This window comes from Pelmatolapia mariae, linkage group LG20 (genome assembly GCF_036321145.2).
Source record: "Pelmatolapia mariae isolate MD_Pm_ZW linkage group LG20, Pm_UMD_F_2, whole genome shotgun sequence".
Taxonomy (NCBI): Eukaryota; Metazoa; Chordata; class Actinopteri; order Cichliformes; family Cichlidae; genus Pelmatolapia; species Pelmatolapia mariae.
The window spans coordinates 8,836,451-8,859,696 of NC_086244.1; the positions used below are offsets into that span (position 1 = coordinate 8,836,451).

The window sequence follows — 23,246 nt, forward strand, 5'->3', positions numbered from 1 at the left end:
AAGAAATTTGAGAAATATAAGAATAAGTATATGAGCAGAACAACACAGAATACAGAAATACAGAAGTCAGCAGATAAATATTGTGTAAAATGGCATTTATGCACAATATGGAGTGCATAAGTGTCGAAGTTTTGATAAGTACAGTGAAGTGTCTATGAAGAGTTAGTGTTAATGCACTTAATGCAATATTACTGTAACAGCCCTTGCATTAAAGCTCAAACTTTGGTACTTTAACCACATCTTAACGGTTCTATTTATTAAAATCCACTGGTGAACAGAGGCAAAATGATAAAAAAAAAATAGACTATTGTCCAAAAACTTATTCTTTTTACAATAAATCTAATAACAATATGGTAAATCACTCCTTCTTCCAGTGGATGCTTATATTATAAAATTGAATATTTTATAATATATCTATACAAAATGAAAAGCTACAACTTGTACGTCACTGCCTTTGGTATATTTTCACTGAATGATCTGTCTCATGTTTTCATGTTACTGCAGACACACTATGGAAAGTTTGATCTATAAACAGTTGGTAGTGATATTGTTTGTCTCATAAGTCATGTGCACCTAACTGTAAGTACATTTCCAAATGTGGACTCTGCCCCCTAACATGTATGCAAGCGTGTGGTTAATGGAAGAAAACCAAGGAAAAGCTGTGGTTACTGTAAGCATCAGCTCATTCACTTAGAGCCATTCCTTTTTAAAGGGTGAGGATTTGTTGACAAAACAAAACAAAAATCTCTCGAGTTGTGTTTTTTACAGTCACAGTATTCATTGAACTTTATATTAGTAACAGCAACAGAAGGTATGTGTAACAACACACGGCTCGTGTGTTCTCTGTTTGTAGGGGTTGTAAAATAAATTTGAACTGCATGTCCAACCCAAACATTAAATCCCAACCATTTGTCTATTTACACACACACACAGTAGTGAATGCTTCATTAATCTGTGCTTAAGTGAGTTTGTTAAGTAAACTGAATTCATGTACATGGACTTCTTGAGAAAAGGTAGAGCTTGTACATTTAGAGTCACTTGTTAACATTTTGTCACTCAACTTATGTCACTCTATAAGGACTATATCATGTGTTGCAGTAATACACTATAATCAACCTGAGAATAATAATAAAAAAAACCACGAACACACAAGCAAACAAAAGCATTTTTTTTATTACTTATTCAGTTTAGGGTTAAGTAAATAGTCTATCTGAGCTTTGGTCTTTTAAAAGGCGCCTGTAAGACCAACAATGATTTTTGACTTTAGAGTTAGCAGTGAAAAGAATAAAAAATGCTAAGCGGAGGCAGTTAGCAAAGACAAAAAGTCAGAAAGCACACCACTTTTTAAATCCTAATTTGACTCAGTGTTATTGTCTGTTAAGATTTTTGACTTGTGGTGATTTTATAAGCACATAAATGGATGTGTGGATTAGTTTAATTGATTTTAATGCCAACAAAAATTAATTCATGTAAAGAAAAACAGACATTCTCCATCCACTTGTGTTTCAAAATTTATTTTTCATTGTGACAGCTTAATGCCTCAGAAATGTTAAGTAGTTGGGGCTTAAGAGGTTAAGATGCAAACGTGTTGCAAACATAAAAGCAGCCACTTAAAGTCATCAAACAAACAAAAATATTTAGATGATAAACAGTGTTGCATATTTGAAAGATGCTTCAGTGATCCACAGCTTTGCGTCACTGAAATATTGATAGCCTTCTAATCACTGAGGTTTCCATATTGCTACATATTAACTTGTGTTCGCACGTCGTATTAGCATGCAAATAAATAAATAAATAATATTCGTGTTTTTTCCTCAATGTCACTTCCACTTCAGCGGTAACCGTCAACAGAGTTGAGCAACATTATTTCAGAAAAATCCAGAAACAACAGGGGCGTCATTTCCGGTGGAATGTTCCAGCGGACTTATCCTTGGACTTTAAAAGGACCCGCTGAAAAAGTGGCTGGGAAGTTGACAGGTAACCGGTTGTGTGATGACTGTGAAACTGAGGCCGTGGCAACATTAAACTCAGGCTTTAAATTCATTTTCAAATTGATCTGCTGAAAAACAGAATAAAAATACATAACGAGGAAAAATAAGATTATAGGATCCCAGTGCGTGCGTTTCTCCATCCTTTGATTTGTATACATTAAGTAATCAGTGGAGCTCCTTCGAAGGTAAGATAAGATGCATTTTGTATGAAATTTAGATGAAATAAGTGCATTTTATACCAATATTTTAGGCTCGCTGGGCTTTTGTCCAGGTGGTTGTGACGCAGTTGCACATCTTGCTTAAACCTCGGTACATCGATGCTGGGGGTGGGGGCTCAAACACCTCTACACATTTAAGATCGGTGTATATTTTATTCTTAAGTCTTCGGGGATGTGTTTGTCCTGAAGGATGAGGCTGTCTGACCCTGCAGAATCAGTCCGATTCTTAGGATCGAGCGCTGCGCAGTAAGGTTCCCGCTGACCAGACGTGAAGGATGAACCAGCAGGTGGTTTCGAGCGCAGAGGCGGAATAAGATTTGTTTTCGAAGATCGTCAGTGTCATCTATTTAGGGTTTCATGCAATCGCGGAGAATTACGGCGGAAAGTATAACTTTTGCGCATGCATCAAAACAATGTTTTATTACCTGAAGATTCCGTTGTAGCGTGACAGTCCTGAAAGGTTCTGTTAGTTAGACTTGGTAAAGAACAGACAGAAGGATTTACGAAAGGATGGTTGTCTTGTTTAGGATCTTTGGGATGTTTATGAAGATCGTTTCTAATCTTAATTCTCAAATAGTCCCAGTATATCTGCAATTATAAATAAGGATCTATATATCCGGAAGAGTACTGTATATGTAATAAAAATACTCTTATTTTAATTTGTCTTTCAGTTGTTGCACTTTGAGCCAGACATGATCATGGTCCTCCTGACGTCCTCCTCTGGTAGGTTTCCTTTCTCACTCTCTTCTCTTAATCTGGATTACTGTACACCTCGGCACGGGTGTCAGGGATGGAAGCTGAGGTGTACTGGGATCAAATTGGGCAGGAAAACAAATATGATGATGTTTGGACAAAAGTTTTATAAACATACACAGCACGACCAACACTTTTTATAGGAGAAATTTCTTCTCATGTTACAACTTCAGTATTATTATTCATTATTGTATACTAACTATAATTTGTACATATACTAATTATAATGCTTACTTCAGCACCACACCATATTCAGTATGCCCAGTTAACCTTCGTTAACAGCTGTGCATCATTTATGCATTAATTGTAAATTCATCACCATATATTTTTTACTATATGTCAACATTTCAGAACACGTTCAATCTAAAAAGTATATAGTTTAAATTGTCCAGTGCATTCACTTAAGATTATCCCCCTTTGTGAATCGTGAGCTCTAAATTTTCCCTGTTTTCCATTTGGTCTTTTTAGTTGTTACCAGGAAACATAGGGTATTACATAACAAAGGTCTTCCCATCATGCTTTGTACTCATTAGGGGCAACCCAGAAATAGAGACCTGTTTGAAATTGACAGTGCATCTCTGGCTCTGGCTTTATCCTCTTTTTTATTAGTGGCCAAGAGAGTGAATTGAGTGGTTAGATTACAACTTGCCAGTAAAATCTTTTAGCTAGTTTAAGCTGCATGCGTGGTTCTCTAATGGTGCTTACGGTGACAAAAGTTAACCAACTGGATTATATGGGAAGCTTGACAATTCCATGATTTCCCGATTTAATGCAGAATGTTACCTGCATTAACTGATGTGCTTTGTTTTTCCTGTAAAAAAAAGATTTAGATAGTAATTTAAAGTTCAGAATGAAAAGTAAAAAAGCATGCTGTCAAGTTAAAGTGCAAGTTATTGTTGGCTTTCTGCTGTGTCTCATACGCTGTTTTCTTTCAGATGAAGAGTCTCTTGAATTCGCCTGGCTTTGGAATCACAGGAAGTTCAGGGTGAAAAACACTTGAAGGGTTAAAAATATTGAAGCTTTGCAGGTCATTATCTGTGCATATTGTCTTGGACAGCACTGTGACTTGTTTTAAAAATATATTTTTTAAAAAGCTCACAAAAGAGGAGGCAGATAGAAAAGAATTTATTTATTTTTTTAATTTATGGGGCCAGTTTTTGTTTTTTGAGGGGGATTTTTTGGGCTGGAAAGAAGCCGTGTCAGCAGTCATTCCATGTTGCTTACTGCAATAGTTAATGTAGTCTTAATACTGCAAGCTTGTTTTACATAAAATGCAGTTTATTTCCAATTGTTGAACTGCAGTGGCTTATATTATCAATATTAATAGTGTATTCATTGCTTTGAAACAGTATTTGAAACATCCTTCTGTCTTATATTTTTGTTTGTATTTTCTTTGAATGCTTTAAATTTTACATCCTGAATAAACAGGAAATGCTAATTTAAACTTGTTTATATTTGATGAAAAAGGTTATTTAATTTCAAAATAAATCAGGTTTTTTTTACAAGCTTCATCCCCTTTCACATTATTTAATGGTTGCAGCTGAACTAAACAGTCCCAGACCTGAAAACTATAAACACTGTTAAACTTGTTCCTTATTTTAACAGACCATATTTAAAGCCCTTATAAAATGTCTTAAAGGTCTGAGTACTGACTCGCTGTATCAAGCAAAATATAGGAAAAGATAAAGAACCATGTAATTGAATTACAACAATGAGAAGCGTTATGTATAAATAGTGAATTTATATAGCATTTATATACTGCTTTCCTAGTCATCCAAACTGATAGAATCTGTTTATAAACTATTAATATTGACACTATAATGAAAAAACAAACCAACAAGGAAACTAGGTGGGTTGCAGCATAATTTTAATGACACAGTCCCCATTAAAGCCTGGGCTGCTGTGTTATTAATATTAATATTAATTTAAGCTGTGTGAATGCTGCTGCCATGTCCTTGTGTAAGGTCAGTATGTTTTGACCAGAGTTAACAGGCTAATTGATCTCTTGTCTGGTATGTGTCAACGCAGTAGGTCCAACTCACTCTCACCGTAGCCAAGGCTGTATGTAGTAGTCCCCTAAGTATCCATACTTGTTCCCCACACCAGTATTTGTGTGTGTTTGATCCATGATAAGATTTCACATTTGAGATTTAACACTTACATTCATCCTGTTCAGATTTTGTATGCTATTGACTTATTTATTTTTCAGAGGTTATTGCATGTGATTTTGGACAGTGTTTTGCTACAGTTAAACATGTGTAATATGTTTGATTCATTTGTATAAATGATAATATAACAAGCAGATAATGAGGCAGTCCTTAATGTTGCATGCGGAAGGCTGCACACACCTGACTTAATGTACAGTAACAAATGCATTGTAGTGATCTGAAAATGGATGAATGTATCGTAAGGTTGGTCTCCAGCCAATAATCATGCATCTTGGTAAGTGCCATTTCTTTTACATAAGAGGAGGGAGTAATATTTTCCTTTAAAAAACAAAATTAAAAGACCTGCATTATGATTCCCATGATAAAGTGTGTAAATAGTTCTTTTCTTTCGAGTAATGGATGGTATACTTAAGGTTCAAGTTCAAGTTCAATTGTTACATTTTTTTCTTCTTGTGCTCGAACTAAAGTTTGTCTAAATCCCAAAATATGATTACTAAACTATACCTACTCAGACACGTGCATCAGCATGCCATCTGGTGTGGTCTTCTGTCAGTAGGGCTTTAGCTTTTGTTTTTCTAAAACCTCAGCAGAGATTGTTGACCTAACACAGAAAAATACTAACTGCTGTTATCGTTTGGTCTCAGGTTTCTTTCAGTGCACCAAAAAACTCTTTCTGAGCGATCGGGCCACAGAACTTCAGATCAAGGAGTTTGCGCGTAAAAATGCAGCTAATGCACTGTCAGTTGCCAACATGGTCATGGGCATGGCCTCGATTCTCAGCAGCCTTAATGGGTGAGTAAATAAAGGAGTAATGGATTTTACTTGTCAGCTGTTGGATGGGTGGAGTTTGTAAGGAGGAATCATTATGTGAATGAGTGTGGAAATTAATGATGTTGTGCATCAATAACCAAACTTTAGTCATTAAACACAACGCAATAAAATCAATCAAAATTTCACAAAACCCAGGAATAAATCAGAAAACACAACAGAAAAAATAAAAGTAGTATTTCAGAAGCTGAGCTATAATTTAGCAAACACATAAGTGTTTTCAATTATTGTTATTATTATTATGGTTTTATTGTTTGTGTTTTCAAACACATCCATCCAATGTTATTAACATCCTGTGTTTAGCCCATCAAGGAAAATCACAATATTTATAACAGATTACGAGCCGCTCTAAGTTTAGTTTAAAGGCACAATTTGCTTTCCCAAAAATGGCCATCTGCTGTATATAAAAAAAGAGACTTTTCTAACATTGTCAGAACTTTTGAACTTGCAGACATTTAACCCTTTTATTTAATTGTTCAACCTAACAATGACTGGCTTTGTTCAGGCACCATCACGCTGCGTGTTGGCTCGTTCTGATTGGCTACCTCCTGGATTTGGCAGATGGAGCAGTTGCCAGGCAACTCAATGCATGCTCTGCACTGGGTAAGTGGAGTGTTGTGGTCAATAGCACTTACCAAAGATAAACTTCCACTGTGGTGTTGGCAGGGCTTGCTGCACAATCTTTTTGTCTGAGCTTTTTTAATTTGGCCACACAAGAGATCCAGTAAAAGGAACCTTTGCTATTGAAAACTCTGCTTATGTTTCCAACAGAAGAGTCATGAATAATTTATGCAATGTTATTTGAGATTCATCAAGTTAACTTCTTTTAAGTTATTTCTGTGTTCTAGACATACCCCCAAGATGATTGCATATTTAAATACTTGCATATTTACGCTTTAAGGACTATATTTGTGGCTTGTTTACACAAGAGCCCAATGCCTTACATAGTAAAAGGGAAAGTATAAATAGCTTTGACATTGCTTCCAGTCTGCAAATTCCCAATTTCTGAGATCCCAAAATAGTTTTCAGGTGCATCACAATACATTGTTGGCTGCACATTTCAGGGGGCTTTGTGTCTCGACAAGCCTATTCTGCATGACTTTGCAGGTGGGTGTTGTTGTGCCCCCCACGTATTTTGTCAAATGAACAATAACTTTCTGATTAAGCAGCCTAATTCCACGGGATCATGGCCCAATTGTCTATTTTATCCTGTTGCTTTGGGTTCTCGGCATATCTGAAATTGCTAAAATTGTTGACCCTGGACTGTGGAATTCCACCTCGTTCATCTGTGCCGTGGCCCGAATCGCCTCATCCTCATCCGCTGAAAACATGCTACGTGCTCCTGAGGGATAAAGAGATAAGGCAGTGGAGAATGTTGTTTATAGAATGCCTGCCTGTTGGGCTGACACTGACATTTCCACTTGAGAAATTTTTGCACGTTCACTGCACGACTGTCACATGACATGGCACTGGCAAAGATCAGTGCTGAAGAGACATAATACACCTACTGTGGCTTTCACGATTAATGTGCTATTCTAATAGAAGCAGTGTGACACAAGCCTTTCTAAAGCTTATTAGTACAGCTATCAGCAGCAAACATGCCAAACCTTCCTTTTTCATGTTCAGGTGCAAAGCTAGATGATTTTGCTGACTTCACGACCTTTGGGATTGCGACGTCGTTGCTCCTGAGAACATCTGATCTGCTCGACAACATCCTGTGCATGTGTTACGTCCTTTCTGTCTTTGTCCGCCTCTGTTTCTTCTCCAGTGGTAAGTTAAAAAAAATTGTAGTCTTATTTAACACTGTCCTTTTCAATTTAGTCTTTAATTTCAATCATCACTTTGCAAAGTAAGGACATAGTTTGTGTTGTTTTTCCTCATAGGGATCCCTTTCATGTATCGTGGCCTGCCCTGTATTTACTCGTCGGCCATCTTGGCAAGTGCCTCTTTGCTGTCGGGGGGAAACATGGCATTGCTCCGAGTCATTGCAGTTGCCATGATCCTCTTCATGATCAGCCAGAACTTTTACCCTCACGACAGAGTGCTGGAGTCGCAGGCCTGGAAGAAAGTAGTCTACGCTGGAGGTAAAGTCATTTTTAAGAATCTGAGAATCTTAACCAGAACTACCAAAACCAATAAATGTTTTTACTGTTATTTACTTATTTATTTTTAATGAGGTTTGAGCCACTTACTGCATGTGTTTATTAATTCTAAACTAAACCACAAGGAAACATTTATGTAACTTATCCCAGTCCAAATGTGAATTTAAATCGCTTTGTGCCAAAATTTGAATTTAAATTCATTGAAGCTGCTTTTTGGAAAAAATGTCCTGATTGTTCCACATTCAAATGTTTTTGTGCTGTGATAAAGATGGCTTGCTGGCTGATCAGTCCATTCTGCAGATCGAAGCATCTAGTAAACACCTCAATATCAATAAGAAGTGTTGGGGAAAAAAATGTTGTTGAAGCCCAGATAATGAGTGCAACACCTTCATTTCGCGCAGACATTCAGTTTCTTTTTTGTGTTTTTCTTTTCAGGAATCATCATGTTGTTCTGCTCTTCCTTCCCTCCTGCGTGTATGTACTACCTGCTGTGGTCTGTCTCCTACATTTTGTTCCCAACATCCCTATGGAGCAGTAAAGTGTAAAAGGGATGCTGGCACGCTTAAAAACACTCCCAAACAGGTTTACCTCAGCCCGTCCAGGTGAACCAAGGCTTACAGATTGCTGCTGCACCTTACTGCCGTGGAGCATTTAAGCTAATTCATGCATCACATGCATACACTCTGCTTAACGTTTTTTGTTTTGTTTTGTTTTTTTGAAATGACACCTCTGGGGGAGCCTAAAATCAGTAAGAATGATGAGCAAGGCATTTTATGTTACTGGTGAGGATTAACCTTCATCCTGTCATCTATTAAACCCCCTTCTTCAGTATTAATCCAATCTTGGTCAGTATTGGGAGCACATAGCAGCAAGCACTTCTACAGTACGATTCTAAATATTATTTTTAAAAATATATATATTTCCAATATTTTCTTACTTCTAACTTGTTGTGGTTGTGCAAATGACTTAATAATATTTATTTCATGGTGTTGAGTGTAGTTAAAGAAATGGCTACTGAAATAGTAACAATTATGTAGGTATGTGCTCTAATCCATGAATCAAAAGTAATATCTCATTGAGATTCAGAATTTCATGCCCTCTCTGTATCTATACTTTATAACAAAGTCATTTTAATTCATCCAGTAGACCCATTTTGATGAAAATTATATTTTTTAACGTTTGTTTTTTGGATTGAGATCTGTACCATTTACGGGGAGGTCTTAAATCCAGTGATTAAGGAAAATATAATTATTTAATATGATTGTAGTGTCCTTCACAATTTTGATTTGCTGTTTGAATATATGTTTTAAATAACTTACTGACCAGAACCCTTGTAAGTTAGGGGCTTTTATTTAAGCTTCAAGACTATATGATGCAATAGATCCCCTTATTTCATCAATGTGTGATTATTTTTTTATTGGGTTATTATATGCATTTGCCTCTGTTTTAAGAGGCATTATGGTTTAAATAGTAAGTAAATCCACACTGGACTGTAATGGTGATGAATTAGTGATGTCACAGCAGGTCTCTTTAGAACATCTTATGTGGCATAAGGAGTCAAGGTGAAATACTAAATCCCCAGCAGTTTTCTGCCTCATGTAGTGTGAATTTACCCTTAGAGAGGCTTCCAAACCTTTCCTGCCATCTAGTGGGTAAAATTGCTGCACGTTCTGCTTCAACTTAAAGGCAAGATAATGTCAGAGTTAGTGCTGAGTTTGATCACAAGCATAGTGCAGCAGACTTTAAACCCAAAGAGGCTGGTGGAGGAAATAATGTGTGTGATGGTATTCTTGATCTTGGCCACTATATATCTGATCTGAGACAAATCACTTGTTTTGTAGATCTTATTTAGTAAGAACGCATTTTTGAAATCTCTCATTGTGTTTCACAGTGGGTGTTAGTGCCTCTCTGCATTGTGAGTAACAAATGATTATGATTGTTAGGTTTTTCTCTGTATGTATTATTGTAAGGTCTACCTTACAATATAAAGGCGACTGTTGTTGTGATTTGGTGATGTATAAATAAAATTGAATTGAAATGAGAAGATTATATAGTTTTGTACCAATTTGTTCAGAAGCCCGATGACATGTGAGCACAGAGTAACAGTTTTTCAGGCCTAAAGATAGCACTTGTGTAAATTATGATTTGTTGCCCGTCTTTTAAAAAACCATCATTCTTGAGCTCACACTCAGAGGTGTCAAAGTAGGGCATGAAATCACTCGCAGTTTAGGTTCAGTGATTTTAGTTACTTTAATTAGTCTTTTGTAAGCCACAGCTTTTTGGAACCATATTATTCTGCCTTAAAGAGCTATTTGAAGCAATGATAATCAAGTGGAGCACAATTTTACACAAGACCTTTGTTAAGAAATAAAAAAACAAAAACAAATGTAATGTCTTCTGATTCAGTTATGATTTAAAATCACTGTAGTTCATTCTCGACATGGTTTACAATAACGAGTGTTACAATTAAAATCGACAGTGAACTGAGCGCAGATTTACTTGTCATTCATTGGTGGATTCAGCTTTTCTGTGTGGGTGTTTCTGGTTTTGAAACTGTAAAGTCACAGTAATGTCTGCATGCCAAGAGCATTATAGATACAAAAACTGCACTTTGCCCAAAGATAGTGGAAAAGTTCTCAACTATTACTAAAATCTGTGCTTTTTAGATCTGTACAATTTGACAACAAGGCTGTATTAATAAAAAAAAAATACTTGGAATTATTGTCTTGATTCATTATATTTTTACTGAACTGGAAAGTTAGAACTCATGTAATCACTTTTAACATGTCGGATTGCTATCAATGTCTCAACTAAACCCATACACGGTTATTAATGCGATTGATCTCTAATGTGAATGTTACTGACATATTTACCATACACTCACTGGAAAATTTACCCTTTTGCCTTCAGAATTCTTCATGACATAGATTCAGCAAGGTGCCGGAGACATTCCTTAGAGATTCTGGTCAATATTGATTTGATGGCATCACACAGTTGCTGCAGATTTTCTGGCTGCACATGCATGATGCAAGTCTTCTGGGCCATCACGTCCCAAAGGTGTTCTACTGGTTTTAGAGTTTGTGGCCACAGGGGGCCACTAGAATACAGAGAACTCATTGTCGAGTTCAAAAACAACATTTTTGAGATGACTTGAGGTTTTCAGCATTGCAGCCATTAGAAGACAAGCACAATGTAGTCATAGAGGGATTGACATGGTTAGCAACAATACTCAGGTGGCCTTTAAATGAAGCTCAGCTGGTACTAAGGAGCTGAAAGTGTCATCACCAGCAGGCTATCGAGGTGATACAAGACAGGATGGATCCACACTTTAGAGGTTTTTTTTATTAACTTTTGACCCTACCATTTAAATGTTGCAGCAAAAGCTGACACTTGTTAAACAGGCAACAGTTTTCCATCTTTGTTGTACAATTTTGGAGAGACTGTAGCCTCAGTTTCCTGAGCTGACAGGAGTGGCACCTGGTGTGGTCTTCTGCTGCTATAGCTCATTAACTCCAGGGTTTGGTGTATTGTGCCTTCACATCATACCTTGGCTGTGCTAGTTTATTTGAGTTACTGCTGTTTTCTTATCATCTCAAAGCAACCTGTCCTCTGGCCTTTGTCATCAGTAAGGCATTTTTCTAGTAAAATAGTAAAATCCTAGTAGATCATCAGTATCTAAAACACTCAAACCAGCTCATCTGGCAATTATATCATGTTTAAAGTCAAAATTTGAAAGTTTCTTCTGATTCTTCTTCTGGTCTGAATTTCAGAAAGATATCTTGACCATTTCTTATATGCCTAAATTTAATGAGTTGCTACCATGTGATTAGCTGATTCGATATTTGCATCGACCAGCACCTGTTGTTGTGCCCCCAACAACAAGTATACCCGAGAAAGTGGCGGATGAGTGTAGGTCTATTCGATCAGTCCTGCCATTCTCTTATACTCAGTTATGTCAATGACCTCAGAAATACAAATCGGTGTTGTATCAGCAATGTGCAGCGAGGACTCCAACAGCTTGATGATGGCTGAAAATGCTGGTCGCTCTTTGAAGCTCCACATCCAACAGTACTTCATCAGGTCATACCTAAATACATATGGAGACATTTAGAATTCATCTGCGTTTCATCTGTTTCACAAGCAAATCAGTATCACTGTCATGGCTGCTTATCATATGAAGCTAACCAATCACACTCCTGGGTAGCCTGTCACAAAGACTTTTAAAGTTAGAGGTAAACACTGAGCCAGATTCTGCCCAGTGGCAATGAAATCTGGCTACCAGCACCTTTGAAGTTTTAAAACTTATGTTTATAATCCAAATCAATAAATGATATATGACAAGTTAATTAGTGAGCTTTAGAGGTGCTGGTTCTTAGACAAGCCTGATAGCTTCTTGCAGCAGTTTTATATTAAACATGAAAAGACGAGTGTCAATCTTGTCATCTGAATTATTATCAAATCCAAAAACATCAAACTGCATCTTTAAATCATCCTCATTGCAGGGACTTTTTAATAAGTGCTGTTTAAATCTTAATACAGTTTTTGTGAGTTTGAACTGACTTTGACTTTCACTATACTTGTACTTGATGCATGTACATATATATACTGCATATAGATTTGTTCATACGTCCCTGTCTATTGCATGCTTTTAGGTGAATTACACGTACAAAAGTCCACCGCAGTTCTTTGGTCTCTTCATTCGATAAGATGCCTGCAGCTTTGGAAGCACTGTTGAAGGCTCCAGCTCAGGGTATGGAGGGGATCCTGAGGTATGTGAAAAAAGCATTTTTTTTATTGGCTCTGTAATGTTGTTAATGGTTTGATTGTAGTAATTAGTAGATTTGGATTAAGATAAGATGTACTATAAAACTTTGGCAGATAAGATGACAGTGCTTTACCTAAAGTGATCAGTTCATATAGAAGGATTCCAAATGACCACCTGGTGTGCGGGGGGAACAAAACAAAACACTGTGACTCATAGAAACATGATTTTTAAAACATGTAATGCACATACAAGAGCAAACAAAAAAATGTGAATAATAAAAATAAAATATATATATATATATATATATATATATATATATATATATATATATATATATATATATATATATATATATATATATATATATATATATATCAAGTGTCTTTGTGTTTTGTTTCCTTAGCCATAACTCTGCCCTTACACGTCGCTTCTGTCGATACTGAGCAGCAGCATAATCCGCTCTGGAGCCTGCCATTTCAAAGGCACCTTTGCTGCCCTCTGTCTAATTGCTGAATCCACTTTGCGTCCTTCAAATGCCACGCCCAGGCCAGATACTCGAGCCGAGAGGCCTGGGCCAATTAAGATGTTTCTGGCAGCAACATCGCCATGCACCAGCCTGTGCTCTGACATCAGGTAATCCTGGAAGAGGATCCAATTACAGCTAAACATGTCAATCTTTTTGTTGCAACAGTTATTCAAGATTCAAGATAAACAACACTTTCCCCAGCATCTTGGGGGAAGAAATGGCAGAATGTCATCTGCTGTAGGGCGTGACATCTAAAATGAACTCGTTTTATTCCAGTTGTTTGTTGGGAATAATTGGTCTAAAAAAAGTGACTCACCAGGCCAGCTGCAATCTGTTTTGCCACCAGAAACACTGACCTCTCAGAGAAGTTTTGCAAGGGATCTGCAGTGCTTAAATTATTCTGGAGTTAAAAATAAGTCCTTGTCATTGCACTACATTCAATAATTGAAGATTGCCTTTGCCACTGAATAGGTAGAAGGTTTGGATCACTTACATTTCTAAGTGTCCAGAGGAAGTGAAGGAGATTCCCTGGGTTGTAGGCATCTAAAACCAGGTACATGGGTAGACGTTTGGTCTGACAGTGCAGCATCTGCACCACATTTTCATGTTTACACACTGAAGCACAGAAGAAGAGCCACTCAACAAATTCTTTAGCTTCAGGCTTGCCAGAGGCATCTGTATGGAATTAAATCAATAGAATAAAAACTGGACAAGCTTAACTCCAGTGATGACCCTTGCTTTATATCAGATTTATACAGTACCTCGAAGGCACTTAACCACCACGACAGAAGAGGCTCCACCTTTCTTTTTCAGCAGACCTTTACAAATGGGGCCATAGCAACCAGTCTGCCAAAACTCTAGTCCCTCAAGAACACACTCTTCTGGGATTTCCCAGGGATCTAAAGCTGCCGGGACCTTTGGAGGACCTACAGAAGCTGTAGACAAGGATACAATCTGCTAGCCTGATACAAGAGCAAATATAAGTAAATAAGCACTTGGCATTACTATGAGACACTCCAACAGAAATATGTTAGCTTTTTAAAGGATTTCCCGCTGTTTTAATCAATTGACATACAGTTATTCCAGCTCCTACCATTTTTAAAATGAGGTGAAGTCCTGTGTTGTCGTTCTTTATTTTTACATAGAGTATAAAAAATCAGAGCCACCACTAACACCGTGCTCAGAGCCAACAGGGAAGGGATTATAATGAGGGCAAGTGTGCCTGATGACTCTTCATCTACAAAACAAGTTAAAGAAGTAGCTTCAGAACATTTCAAAGTACACGCTGTTGCTTTCACCATTTCACAATTACTTTTTCACACAGGGGCAGGTTGCTTGTCATAGCTTTTTCCCCCTTGAGAAATGACATCATCATCTAAAAACTGCATTTTGTATTTACTCCGGTAATCTTTGTCTTTGTGACAAACATGCAACAAACTAAGAAATCAGGAAGGGGTCAAATGCTCTAGCTGTCATGTATACAAGGCAAATGAACTTCCAGCTAATAGCAATGCAATCATTATCATGTTTAAAACTTACAGGATGGACAGAGAGAGGTGTCATTGCTACATTTTGTGTCCACGTCCATTAGGAGCATGTCGCATTTCTCAAATGTGGGAGAATCTGCAGACCCAATCAACAAAAGCAATTCAAGGGTTGCCAGCCGAGAATTTTATTCCGGTGTTGAGTAAAACTAATTAACTTTGAAGTCATTTGAAAATGAAAAAAACAAAACAAAAAACGAGCAAGGCACAGTCTAAATGTTAAAGATTAGTTTTCCTACCTGACACCAGAGACTCTATTGTGCGGGTGAACAAACATTTACAGACCTTATAATGTAAAAATTAACAGCACTGGAAAAAAAGAGAAAAGAAATCATAATAACACAGCTCTTATCAGCGGCTTTTCAGAATACAGGCTCGGCTTTGTGTCTGCCTGTGAGGGCGCTGACCGGAGAGTGGCTATGGAAAGTTGACTGACTGTTAATTATTAGCAAAGCACCAGAAACGATAACATTAACAGGAGTCATGCTCACACTTAATGCAACCAAAACAGGTTAGTCACTAAACTGTGATGAACACACACACACACACACACACACACACACACACACACACACACACACACACACACACACACACACACACATCTCATACAATAAATGCGTCTCTGCTTCATCAGACAAAATATGAAAGACAAAGTAGGTAACAGGTACGGGAGATAAGAAAAAGGGGTAAAACATGTAAAAAATAAAATTAGTGAGCTTAAATAAAATGTATATTGTTTATTTACTCTATTCATATATAATTGTTCGCATCGGATGTGTAAGATTAGTTAAAATGTAAAATCTAATAGTTTTACAAGTGAATGTTGCCAGCTGGTGCTTTGGATGACATGCCAGCCTCAATCTGTTGGCAACCACAAGAGGGCAGACTTGCACAAAAAATCAACAACCACTACTACAATTAACCGACACACAACCTTCCTAGTTCCAGATCTCCAAACGCATTTCACGGACCTAAAGCAACCAAGTAAAATTCAGGAATCACTTAGAAGCTGTTGCACTTTGCAATAGGAATACAAAGAAATTTGGAGAAAAAAAATCCAAACAGCAGACCAAAGGTCATACACAGAGATAGGTTACCCATCTCTGGCTATCTGCAAGCATGTTCTACGTGAAAATACGCGTCCCCGTGGGGGAACTCCGCCTTGCAACAGACTGAGAACACTCACAGAACTGCCACCCTTTGCCATTCACCATTGGCGTAATATACGCGCTTTGGGAACGCCTCCCACATCTCCGATTGGACAGAACTGCCTGCCGTCATAAAAGCAACACGGAAAACGATTAAAAAAAAGTTATGGAGCGAAGCCTAATCGGATCACGTCTGTTGCATGCTGCTGCATAGTTTTCAGAATAAAAAAAAAAATCCACCGTGCTTCTGGAAAAAACAGGAGAGAGCGCAGAGCGCGCGACGAGGAGCAACGAGCAGAGTTTCGGTGTTTTGAAAGGATCAGATAACCGATAACCGCTCAGTTCGGGGGAGGACCAGGTATGTTTTCCCGTTTCTAAGGACTGCCTTGCTGATGTCACCATGGAGGAGTGCTGGCGAGTAGGACAGGTGCGCAGGGTGAAGTTGCCTCAGTGGGTTCGCATGAGGAACTATCAGTGACAGAGGAGTTTTTCAGCAGCTGATGAACCTCGTATAAACCCATTTTTTCACGTTTTCCTGTATTTTTTTTTAAATAAACTATGTCCGTCAGTGTTGTCAAATGTGCTGGCGTTTCCTGAAGTCCAGAGTGGGATATATGCTATTTTTTCCCACGCTTTTCTGACAGGCACTGGTGCGCGCAAACTGCTGGACTCACCGGTTCCGTCCTGCTCTGTAACAAATATCGGGGTGTAACAGTGCGGGGGAAGCTACTGTTGGTTATTAACCGCACATTGCTGTGAACTGGGGTGTGGGATCGAGACGCCCCAGCATCAGAATCAGCACTTTCCGCTTCAATGCGACACTGACGCAGCTGGTCTCACATTCCAGTCGCGGACAGGTGATGCTCGGATAAGTCAATGGAAGGATATTTGATTCTCAGGAGCAGCTGAGCAAAAAAACAACAAGCAAACAAACAAACAAAAAAACAAGAGTTGTTTTCCTCGAGATGGAATACAGCACAAGGCAGCAGCATCAACTTCTTTAATCGGCAATGATTTTTCCGTGCGTCATTGCGTCTTAGGATTTGAAGCGGTTGTTGCTTTGAAGGACAATCGTTCTTGGACTTCCCTATAGGTTTACAACATCTACCAACAATGTCCAAGACACTGAAAAAGAAGAAGCACTGGTCAAGTAAAGTGCAGGAGTGCACAGTCTCGTGGGGAGGTTCCGGGGAGCTGGTCACTGTAGCTGAGGTGCGAGGTGGCGCTGAGCTGGGAGAGTTCCCCTATCTTGGACACATAGTGTCGGAGGCGTTGGTGTGTCACGCCGGGAGGCTTCCCAGCAGTGGGGACGTTCTGCTGGAGGTTAATGGCACTCCCGTGAGCGGACTCACAAACCGAGACACGCTGGCTGTCATCCGCCACTTTCGGGAGCCTGTCCGCCTGAAGACTGTGAAACCAGGTGTGTGTCCAGTGTTATTTTAAATCACCATGACATCCTTACATACGAAAATAAACCTGACACGTGTTTTTTAAAATACTTTCCCCCCCTGAAAATGAGAACCTGAAAATAAGAACTGTGGACATGTGTGACTGAGATGAGGAGGTAGCCTGTGTTAAAGTGCGTTTGGTTTATATTTGGAAGCAGACTTGCAGGTCAGCCTTGTATTTTCAGTTGGCCTAAGCATATCTAAAGTGTCAATCAGCATACTTCACATTCTTTCATTCATTCATGTGGTGACTCATATTTACACAACCCCTTTACTGGAGTAAAATCCTGCCAGACAACATTTGTAAAGGGCATGCTGTGTTTCACCATGCTTCCTCATCTTCTCCACATCTGCATGGTTCAAAGATAAGGCACGAACCCCCATTAAGGTTACACGCCTCTGCATGAACTCACATAATACACATAATCTTCATTTTATCACTGCACAAGTGTCACATCTACTATTCTGAGCTTGTGTGTTCCATATTAAGAGACTCAATTCAATGCATGAAGGTAAATATGCACTGTTATTCAAATATTTGTTATATTATGTTCAGTAGATCTGCTCATAGTGTACTTATTGGCTCTGTCTTTGTTGTTATCTTACTTACTAGCAGTAGTTTATAATTCTTCCTGTCCTGCACATACATGCTTAATCAATGCCACTGTATTATATGTGTAAAAACATACCGGATACAAACTAGCCAACTGAAGGTGTGTAAATGGAGGCATAATAGTGGCAAGGGATTTGTTAATGGTTACCTTGCCCGGTTAGACTATGTCTTTTCGCTTGCATTGTAAAGGTGAGTACGAGTCTAATTGGATCAATTACACACATGCACCTCCTTTAGTTGCCAGAATGCTGCACACACACTCGACTATATTTACTTTGTAGTTGGTTTCTATTACAATACATAAGTATCAATTCTAATATTCTTGGATGTACTGGTGAGACATACATATATATATATAATTTATTGCATTAGGTCAGTTCTCAACACCTACACTGTTGCAAGCATTTCTTATTGACCTTGTGTTACGTAATGCATTTTAAGTGATGTTCAAGCTGCACTTGCTCATCTCTAGGCTGCTTACCATCAGTTCCTCTGTTCCCCATGGGACCTCACTGTGTGTTTAGATCTCTGTCCCCTCATCCATGATTAATTCATGCATCATCCATTATTGATGGCTGCTGCCTGCCAGGATGACTAGTGGCTGATGACCAGATCATATGTTAGCCGACTGGCATTCTTGTAAACTTGCATTCTCACGAGATTGCAAAGTTAGGAGAGGAGACATGCAAGTACAGAGCTGTGGATCTTGTGGTTGTTTAGGTTAGGTTTTGTCCCCTTCAGTGAAAAAAATGTTATAGTACATTATTGCATGTTTACATTGTGCTTGCAGAGCAAACAATAAAAGAAGTTAGAAAAGGAATAATTTTTCAGGTGTCTACCTGATGGAAATTTTCCATCTTTTCTTGTTGCCTAGTTTGTCTTCACCTTATCTTCACCCCACAGCCGATTATGGCTTATCGTTACACTTTGCTATTTCCCATCACCTCTGATATTTTACCATATCTAATCTTTTATGCTCATTCTCACTTTTGCCTTGATACTTTTCTTCCTAATCTTCTTGCATCTGTGCGCTCCTCTTCCTACTACTAATTTAACAATCTTGCATTGCCCTTCTACTGGATCATATTAATGTTACCTTTCTACCACGACAGTTTGGCAGCTTCAAAATCAAATAACATTTTTGTTCTTTCATCAAAGCTGAGAGTTGTTGATGTTTCGCCCCTGCCATCAAGACAGAAAACAGAAGTTTGACTCTAGTGGTCCTCTGGCTCCTGCCCAGCCAATGCACTCAATATGCAGCTCCCATCCTGAGAGCTGAGCAAGGCAGTAACCTTGAGGGGACGATTGAGAGTAGAAAGGTAGTGACGGCCGTTACCTGTCGGAGTTTAGAGACTTGTGAGTGGGCAGGTCATTGATTAATGCTGTAAACAGACATAGATCTGCTTGTTTTTGCCTCATGGAGCTTAATGGATGGGCCATTTACCTCCCAGGTCCTGAAGCACCTTAGAGTTACAAATCAGGTCTGTAACTGAAGTTGTAAAAAAAAAAAAAAGGCTCTTGGAAAATTTTCTGTCTCTTTTTTTAAAGTCTCACAGATGGATAATGATGATGATAAGACCAAGGTTCACTTTTTACAGTGTCATGAAATTCTGTCTAAGGAAAGCACGTGGAAACCTTTCTGGAGGCGAGATTTAGATTGTCACATTTCAAAGTGTTAATTGTTTTCTCAGTTAACACATTTCTCTTTTAGACTTAGAAAGTCTTGTGATAAATGTGGTGTTAAAATGTACCCGCATATAAGTAATGCAACTATAACATTACAATAAAGCGGGGGATGATTCTGCTGGACCTTTAATAAAGGTGTTAATAAAGGTGACGTTTTCTCTAAAGGAAACAGAAATGAAGTCTTTTATTTTTTTTCTTGATTTTGAATATTTTTCCTTGTTCATTCAACAGATGAATTAAGCTTCAGCTAGGTATCTTGAGATTCCACATGAGCCTTTTTGTTGCACAGAAGCGTTTCTTAAAAATTTCTTCATGTAAATCAAAAACACCGGGGTTCTAGTCTGTTTGTTTGTGTCTGTGTGGGTGTGTGGGTGTGTCTGTGTGGGTGTGTGTGTGTGTGGGTGTGTGTGTGGGTGTGTGGGTGTGGGTTGGGAGGAAGGAAGTATTCAAAATATGTAATTCAGTGCAAACACACTCCACTTAATAATACGGGAGTGGTGATGTAAAATGAGTAAAATAATTCCTCACGCTTGCCTATCTAAAGTACCTCGGGTATCTTGCTTGAGGATTTGAACACTAAAGGAATTCACAGGCAGATTTTAGAAGCTGTTTTTGATGTAAAAGTCCTTTTTAATGCATGTAACCCCCCTTTTTAACTAATGAGCCAAAAAAGAATCCTGAAGAGATTGCCGTGAGCAATCCCGTAACAATAAACTTCAATAATAAAGTAGGAGATAATTTCAGTGGATTTTTATTCCACCTGTTAGGCCTTTTTCCTTGGATCTTCTTACACTGTCATAAATCACTAACCTGTGATGCTCGGTGCTTTCCAGGAGTGAGTTAATATGATGAAATGCTTTACTTTCCATTCTTAATTTGCTTTGACGACTACCTGAAAATGTGCCTTCATGCGTGTAGTTGATGCTATGGCTGTTGCTGAGCAAATGTCGAATCCAGCACCTTTACTAAGTGCACCTTATGTTTAGCGCTGCAACCAATAATTATGTTCATGACTGAATTCTCTGTTATTTTCTTGAATGAATCAAGGTGTTATTTTTCGGCCTGTGATTATTTCCATAAACTAACTGTGATGTCTTGAAATGTGCCGTTTGATCAAAGGGACAGTTCGAAATATTTGAAAGATAGTTTTCTGTTATGACACAGAAAAGAACCACATCCTCAAATCTTAGAAGCTCATAATGTTTGGTGTTTTGTCTGTTAAAGTTATTATTAGTGTAATTCCAGCTGTTTCCATCTATTTAATGGCTTTGTAGATTGTCGAATCCCTTACAGGAAGACAGTCTTGACTATTTTAAATGTTCCTGATTTTGGAATCCATTGCCGAATCACTGGAGGTTTTCTAGTCGTCTTTTTTGTTCATTACATTGTTGAAAACTGGATTTCTTTACCAACGTTTGCCTCACTTGGTAATTTGCTCCTTTTTCATGTCTAAAGTAGAGACTCTCACTTTCTTTTCTTTTTTGTCTCACCGGTGTAACATCGAGTTTCACATCTCACACGTGTGCCATCAGGAGTACAGCGGAGCATTAAGCGCACAGTTTGTGTTAATGTGATTCCCTCACAGGTTCAGTCAGAGCTTCGACTAAGCGGCTCTAACCCAGCTGAGACGAGCTGTCAGCATGTGTCTGGTTCTGTGGCTTCTTCTCCCCATGGTAAATGTAACTTCGGTTCCAGTTGCTGCTTTTTTTTTCTGTGCGTCTACTGTGAAGCCCAGGTTTGTCCTAGAATTTACCTTGGAAAGAAGGTGAAAGTTTTTGCATACCCAGATACTTTGAAGTGTATTAGATTTCTCTTTACAATCTGAGTGCCATAAAACACAGTCAGTATTACAAGTGCAAAAGGAGCTTTATTGGTACCCTTAGTTTCTGTGGTCTCTGCTTCATTGGGTTTTTTCTATGCTTGTTTAAGTGTACGCATCTTTACATTTAAGTCACATCCACCCATCATGGCCTCCTACTGGCTGGAATCCCAGCTCATTCCCCAATCCAAACTTCTGCACCTTTTGCCTTTACACCAATCAGTGACATGGGATGATGGTTTGCTCAACTCCCCAGATGACAGCACTTGCCATGAATGAAGAACATGTCTTCCTCTTCTTTTCTTCCCTCCATCCCTTAGTAGCGAAGCCCCTTCAGTTATTAGTGAAGCCCTCTCCTTCAGTAGCTTTTCCTAAGCACAACTCTGCACTATCTCACAGTCTCCTTGTTCACTTTTGCCTACATCATTTTGCATTCCTCTCCTCCTCCGTTCAATGTTAAGGGGAAAAAAAATGACAGAACAGGGACAGTGTAGGTTTGCATAGTAGGACTTATTTAAATTCTTTGATATCTGCATAATTTTAAAATCTTGTAATCTTCAACAGATGTCAGAACTCTCCCCGAGAAGTTTAGCAAACTGGGATTCGACTTCATTCTACTTTGCCAGTCCTGTTCGTAGAGCCGCATTGCAGAATGAACTGGCCAGCAACAAAGATAGCATCTTCATATGAGCCATACCTTTCATTGGCAGGCGCCACAACTTGGCAGGCATGTTCAAAGGCAGTGGAGATGAGTGTGTGTGCTGATTCACCAAGACTGCCTCTTTCTACTCACTGAGTGGTCATGCTGCGATGTCAGCAGCAGCAGTGTCTCCAGGTTACTGCTGGTGGAAACCGGCAGAGAAGGAACATACACAGACAAACCTGCGCGTTTTTTCCTTTAAGACTCGTTGCCTCCTTTACTCAACTTGACTCTTCCTTGGGTTTTTGCAACAGTGAGGCATCTCTACCTTTTTAGCCCCTTTTCCTATTAGATGAGGTCAGGATCTAAACTGTCCACGTATTTGTTATGACAACCTGTTTTGCTGCACTACATGAATGAAGCTTTGACGTTTTTTAACACTTATTTGCACTGAGAAAGTCAAATCATCAAAGATATTTTTCAGGTTGAATGTACGATTCTGTCTGGGGTTTTTTTGTGTCCTCTGAGAAAGATACAGAGATATAGAGAAGGCATCTACTAATGAAATCTAGTTAAGCAAAAAATTGTGAGACATTAAAAGCAGTTACAGACTGCACCAAAGCATTCATTCATTTTTACAAGAACTCTTTTCACAAAACATTAAGCTTGTGTGTTTTTATTAATTCATTAATGAGTGACTTCTTGCATAGCTTTGGTGAGGCAGTTTGTGTGGTAACAGCTAACTGTTTCTCTCTCGTCACCAGTTAACAATATCATTGTTTTGCCACGCTGAGCACTGCTACCAGCTTAACGATAAGAAGTGTTTGTGCCTCCTGTATCAGAAAATAACAGCAGGAGGTAGCAGGGCTGGAGTGAGCTGCTGCCACACAGTAAGTGGTTATGAAGACGATGTGCTTTTAGCAGAAATGCAACGCCATCTGACTCTCATATGTTCAAGGACAGACTGGCCATAGACTGATTAACTTAAGAAACG

At 38.6% G+C, this 23,246-nt stretch overlaps 3 protein-coding genes across 8 annotated transcripts in view; 2 read left to right on the forward strand and 1 right to left on the reverse strand.

Moving 5' to 3' along the window:
• Window positions 1-1,923: 1,923 nt before the first annotated feature.
• Window positions 1,924-10,746, forward strand: tmem269 (transmembrane protein 269). Of its 4 annotated transcripts, none has more exons than XM_063464724.1 (7): window positions 1,924-1,977; window positions 2,881-2,932; window positions 5,775-5,922; window positions 6,464-6,561; window positions 7,585-7,728; window positions 7,842-8,042; window positions 8,496-10,746. In XM_063464724.1, the coding sequence occupies exons 2-7, from the start codon at window positions 2,902-2,904 to the stop codon at window positions 8,603-8,605; spliced, it is 732 nt and encodes a 243-aa protein (XP_063320794.1). In that variant the 5' UTR covers window positions 1,924-1,977; window positions 2,881-2,901; the 3' UTR covers window positions 8,606-10,746. The 4 variants fall into 4 exon arrangements, with proteins under 4 accessions (XP_063320794.1, XP_063320793.1, XP_063320792.1 ...); XM_063464723.1 differs by lacking the exon at window positions 1,924-1,977 and adding an exon at window positions 1,984-2,176; XM_063464722.1 differs by lacking the exon at window positions 1,924-1,977 and adding an exon at window positions 2,335-2,496.
• A 1,190-nt stretch (window positions 10,747-11,936) lies between these two features.
• Window positions 11,937-16,149, reverse strand: si:ch73-206d17.1 (tyrosine-protein kinase STYK1). Its single transcript, XM_063463798.1, has 9 exons — window positions 16,110-16,149; window positions 14,493-14,588; window positions 14,113-14,286; window positions 13,845-14,026; window positions 13,668-13,751; window positions 13,247-13,464; window positions 12,959-12,999; window positions 12,728-12,824; window positions 11,937-12,147 (listed from the first exon to the last, which is right to left on the reverse strand). Exons 1-9 carry the CDS (start codon window positions 16,147-16,149, stop codon window positions 11,976-11,978), a joined length of 1,104 nt encoding a protein of 367 aa, XP_063319868.1. The 3' UTR covers window positions 11,937-11,975.
• Window positions 16,150-16,182: 33 nt separating this feature from the next.
• The window catches only part of magi3a (membrane associated guanylate kinase, WW and PDZ domain containing 3a), a 107,779-nt gene continuing 100,715 nt past the window's right edge, over window positions 16,183-23,246 (forward strand). For 2 of the 3 annotated variants that reach the window (XM_063463153.1, XM_063463152.1), the window contains exon 1: window positions 16,183-17,466. In XM_063463153.1, coding sequence (XP_063319223.1) covers window positions 17,160-17,466 — 307 coding nt within the window. In that variant the 5' untranslated portion in view covers window positions 16,183-17,159. The remainder of the gene's footprint in view (window positions 17,467-23,246) is intronic. The other variant, XM_063463151.1, reaches the window with a different exon arrangement.

What these genes read in the sequence shown, in the direction of transcription:
- tmem269 (XM_063464722.1), top strand. An exon ending in CCTCCTGACGTCCTCCTCTG is followed by an intron (nt 2,933 to 5,774) that starts GTAGGTTTCCTT and finishes GTTTGGTCTCAG; the next exon opens with GTTTCTTTCAGTGCACCAAA. An exon ending in CAATGCATGCTCTGCACTGG is followed by an intron (nt 6,562 to 7,584) that starts GTAAGTGGAGTG and finishes TTTCATGTTCAG; the next exon opens with GTGCAAAGCTAGATGATTTT.
- si:ch73-206d17.1 (XM_063463798.1), bottom strand. Translation starts at nt 16,149, where the DNA reads ATGTGGGAGGCGTTCCCAAAGCGCGTATATTACGCCAATG. An exon ending in TCCTCTGGACACTTAGAAAT is followed by an intron (nt 13,752 to 13,844) that starts GTAAGTGATCCA and finishes TTTTAACTCCAG; the next exon opens with AATAATTTAAGCACTGCAGA. An exon ending in AACAGATTGCAGCTGGCCTG is followed by an intron (nt 13,465 to 13,667) that starts GTGAGTCACTTT and finishes ATCCTCTTCCAG; the next exon opens with GATTACCTGATGTCAGAGCA.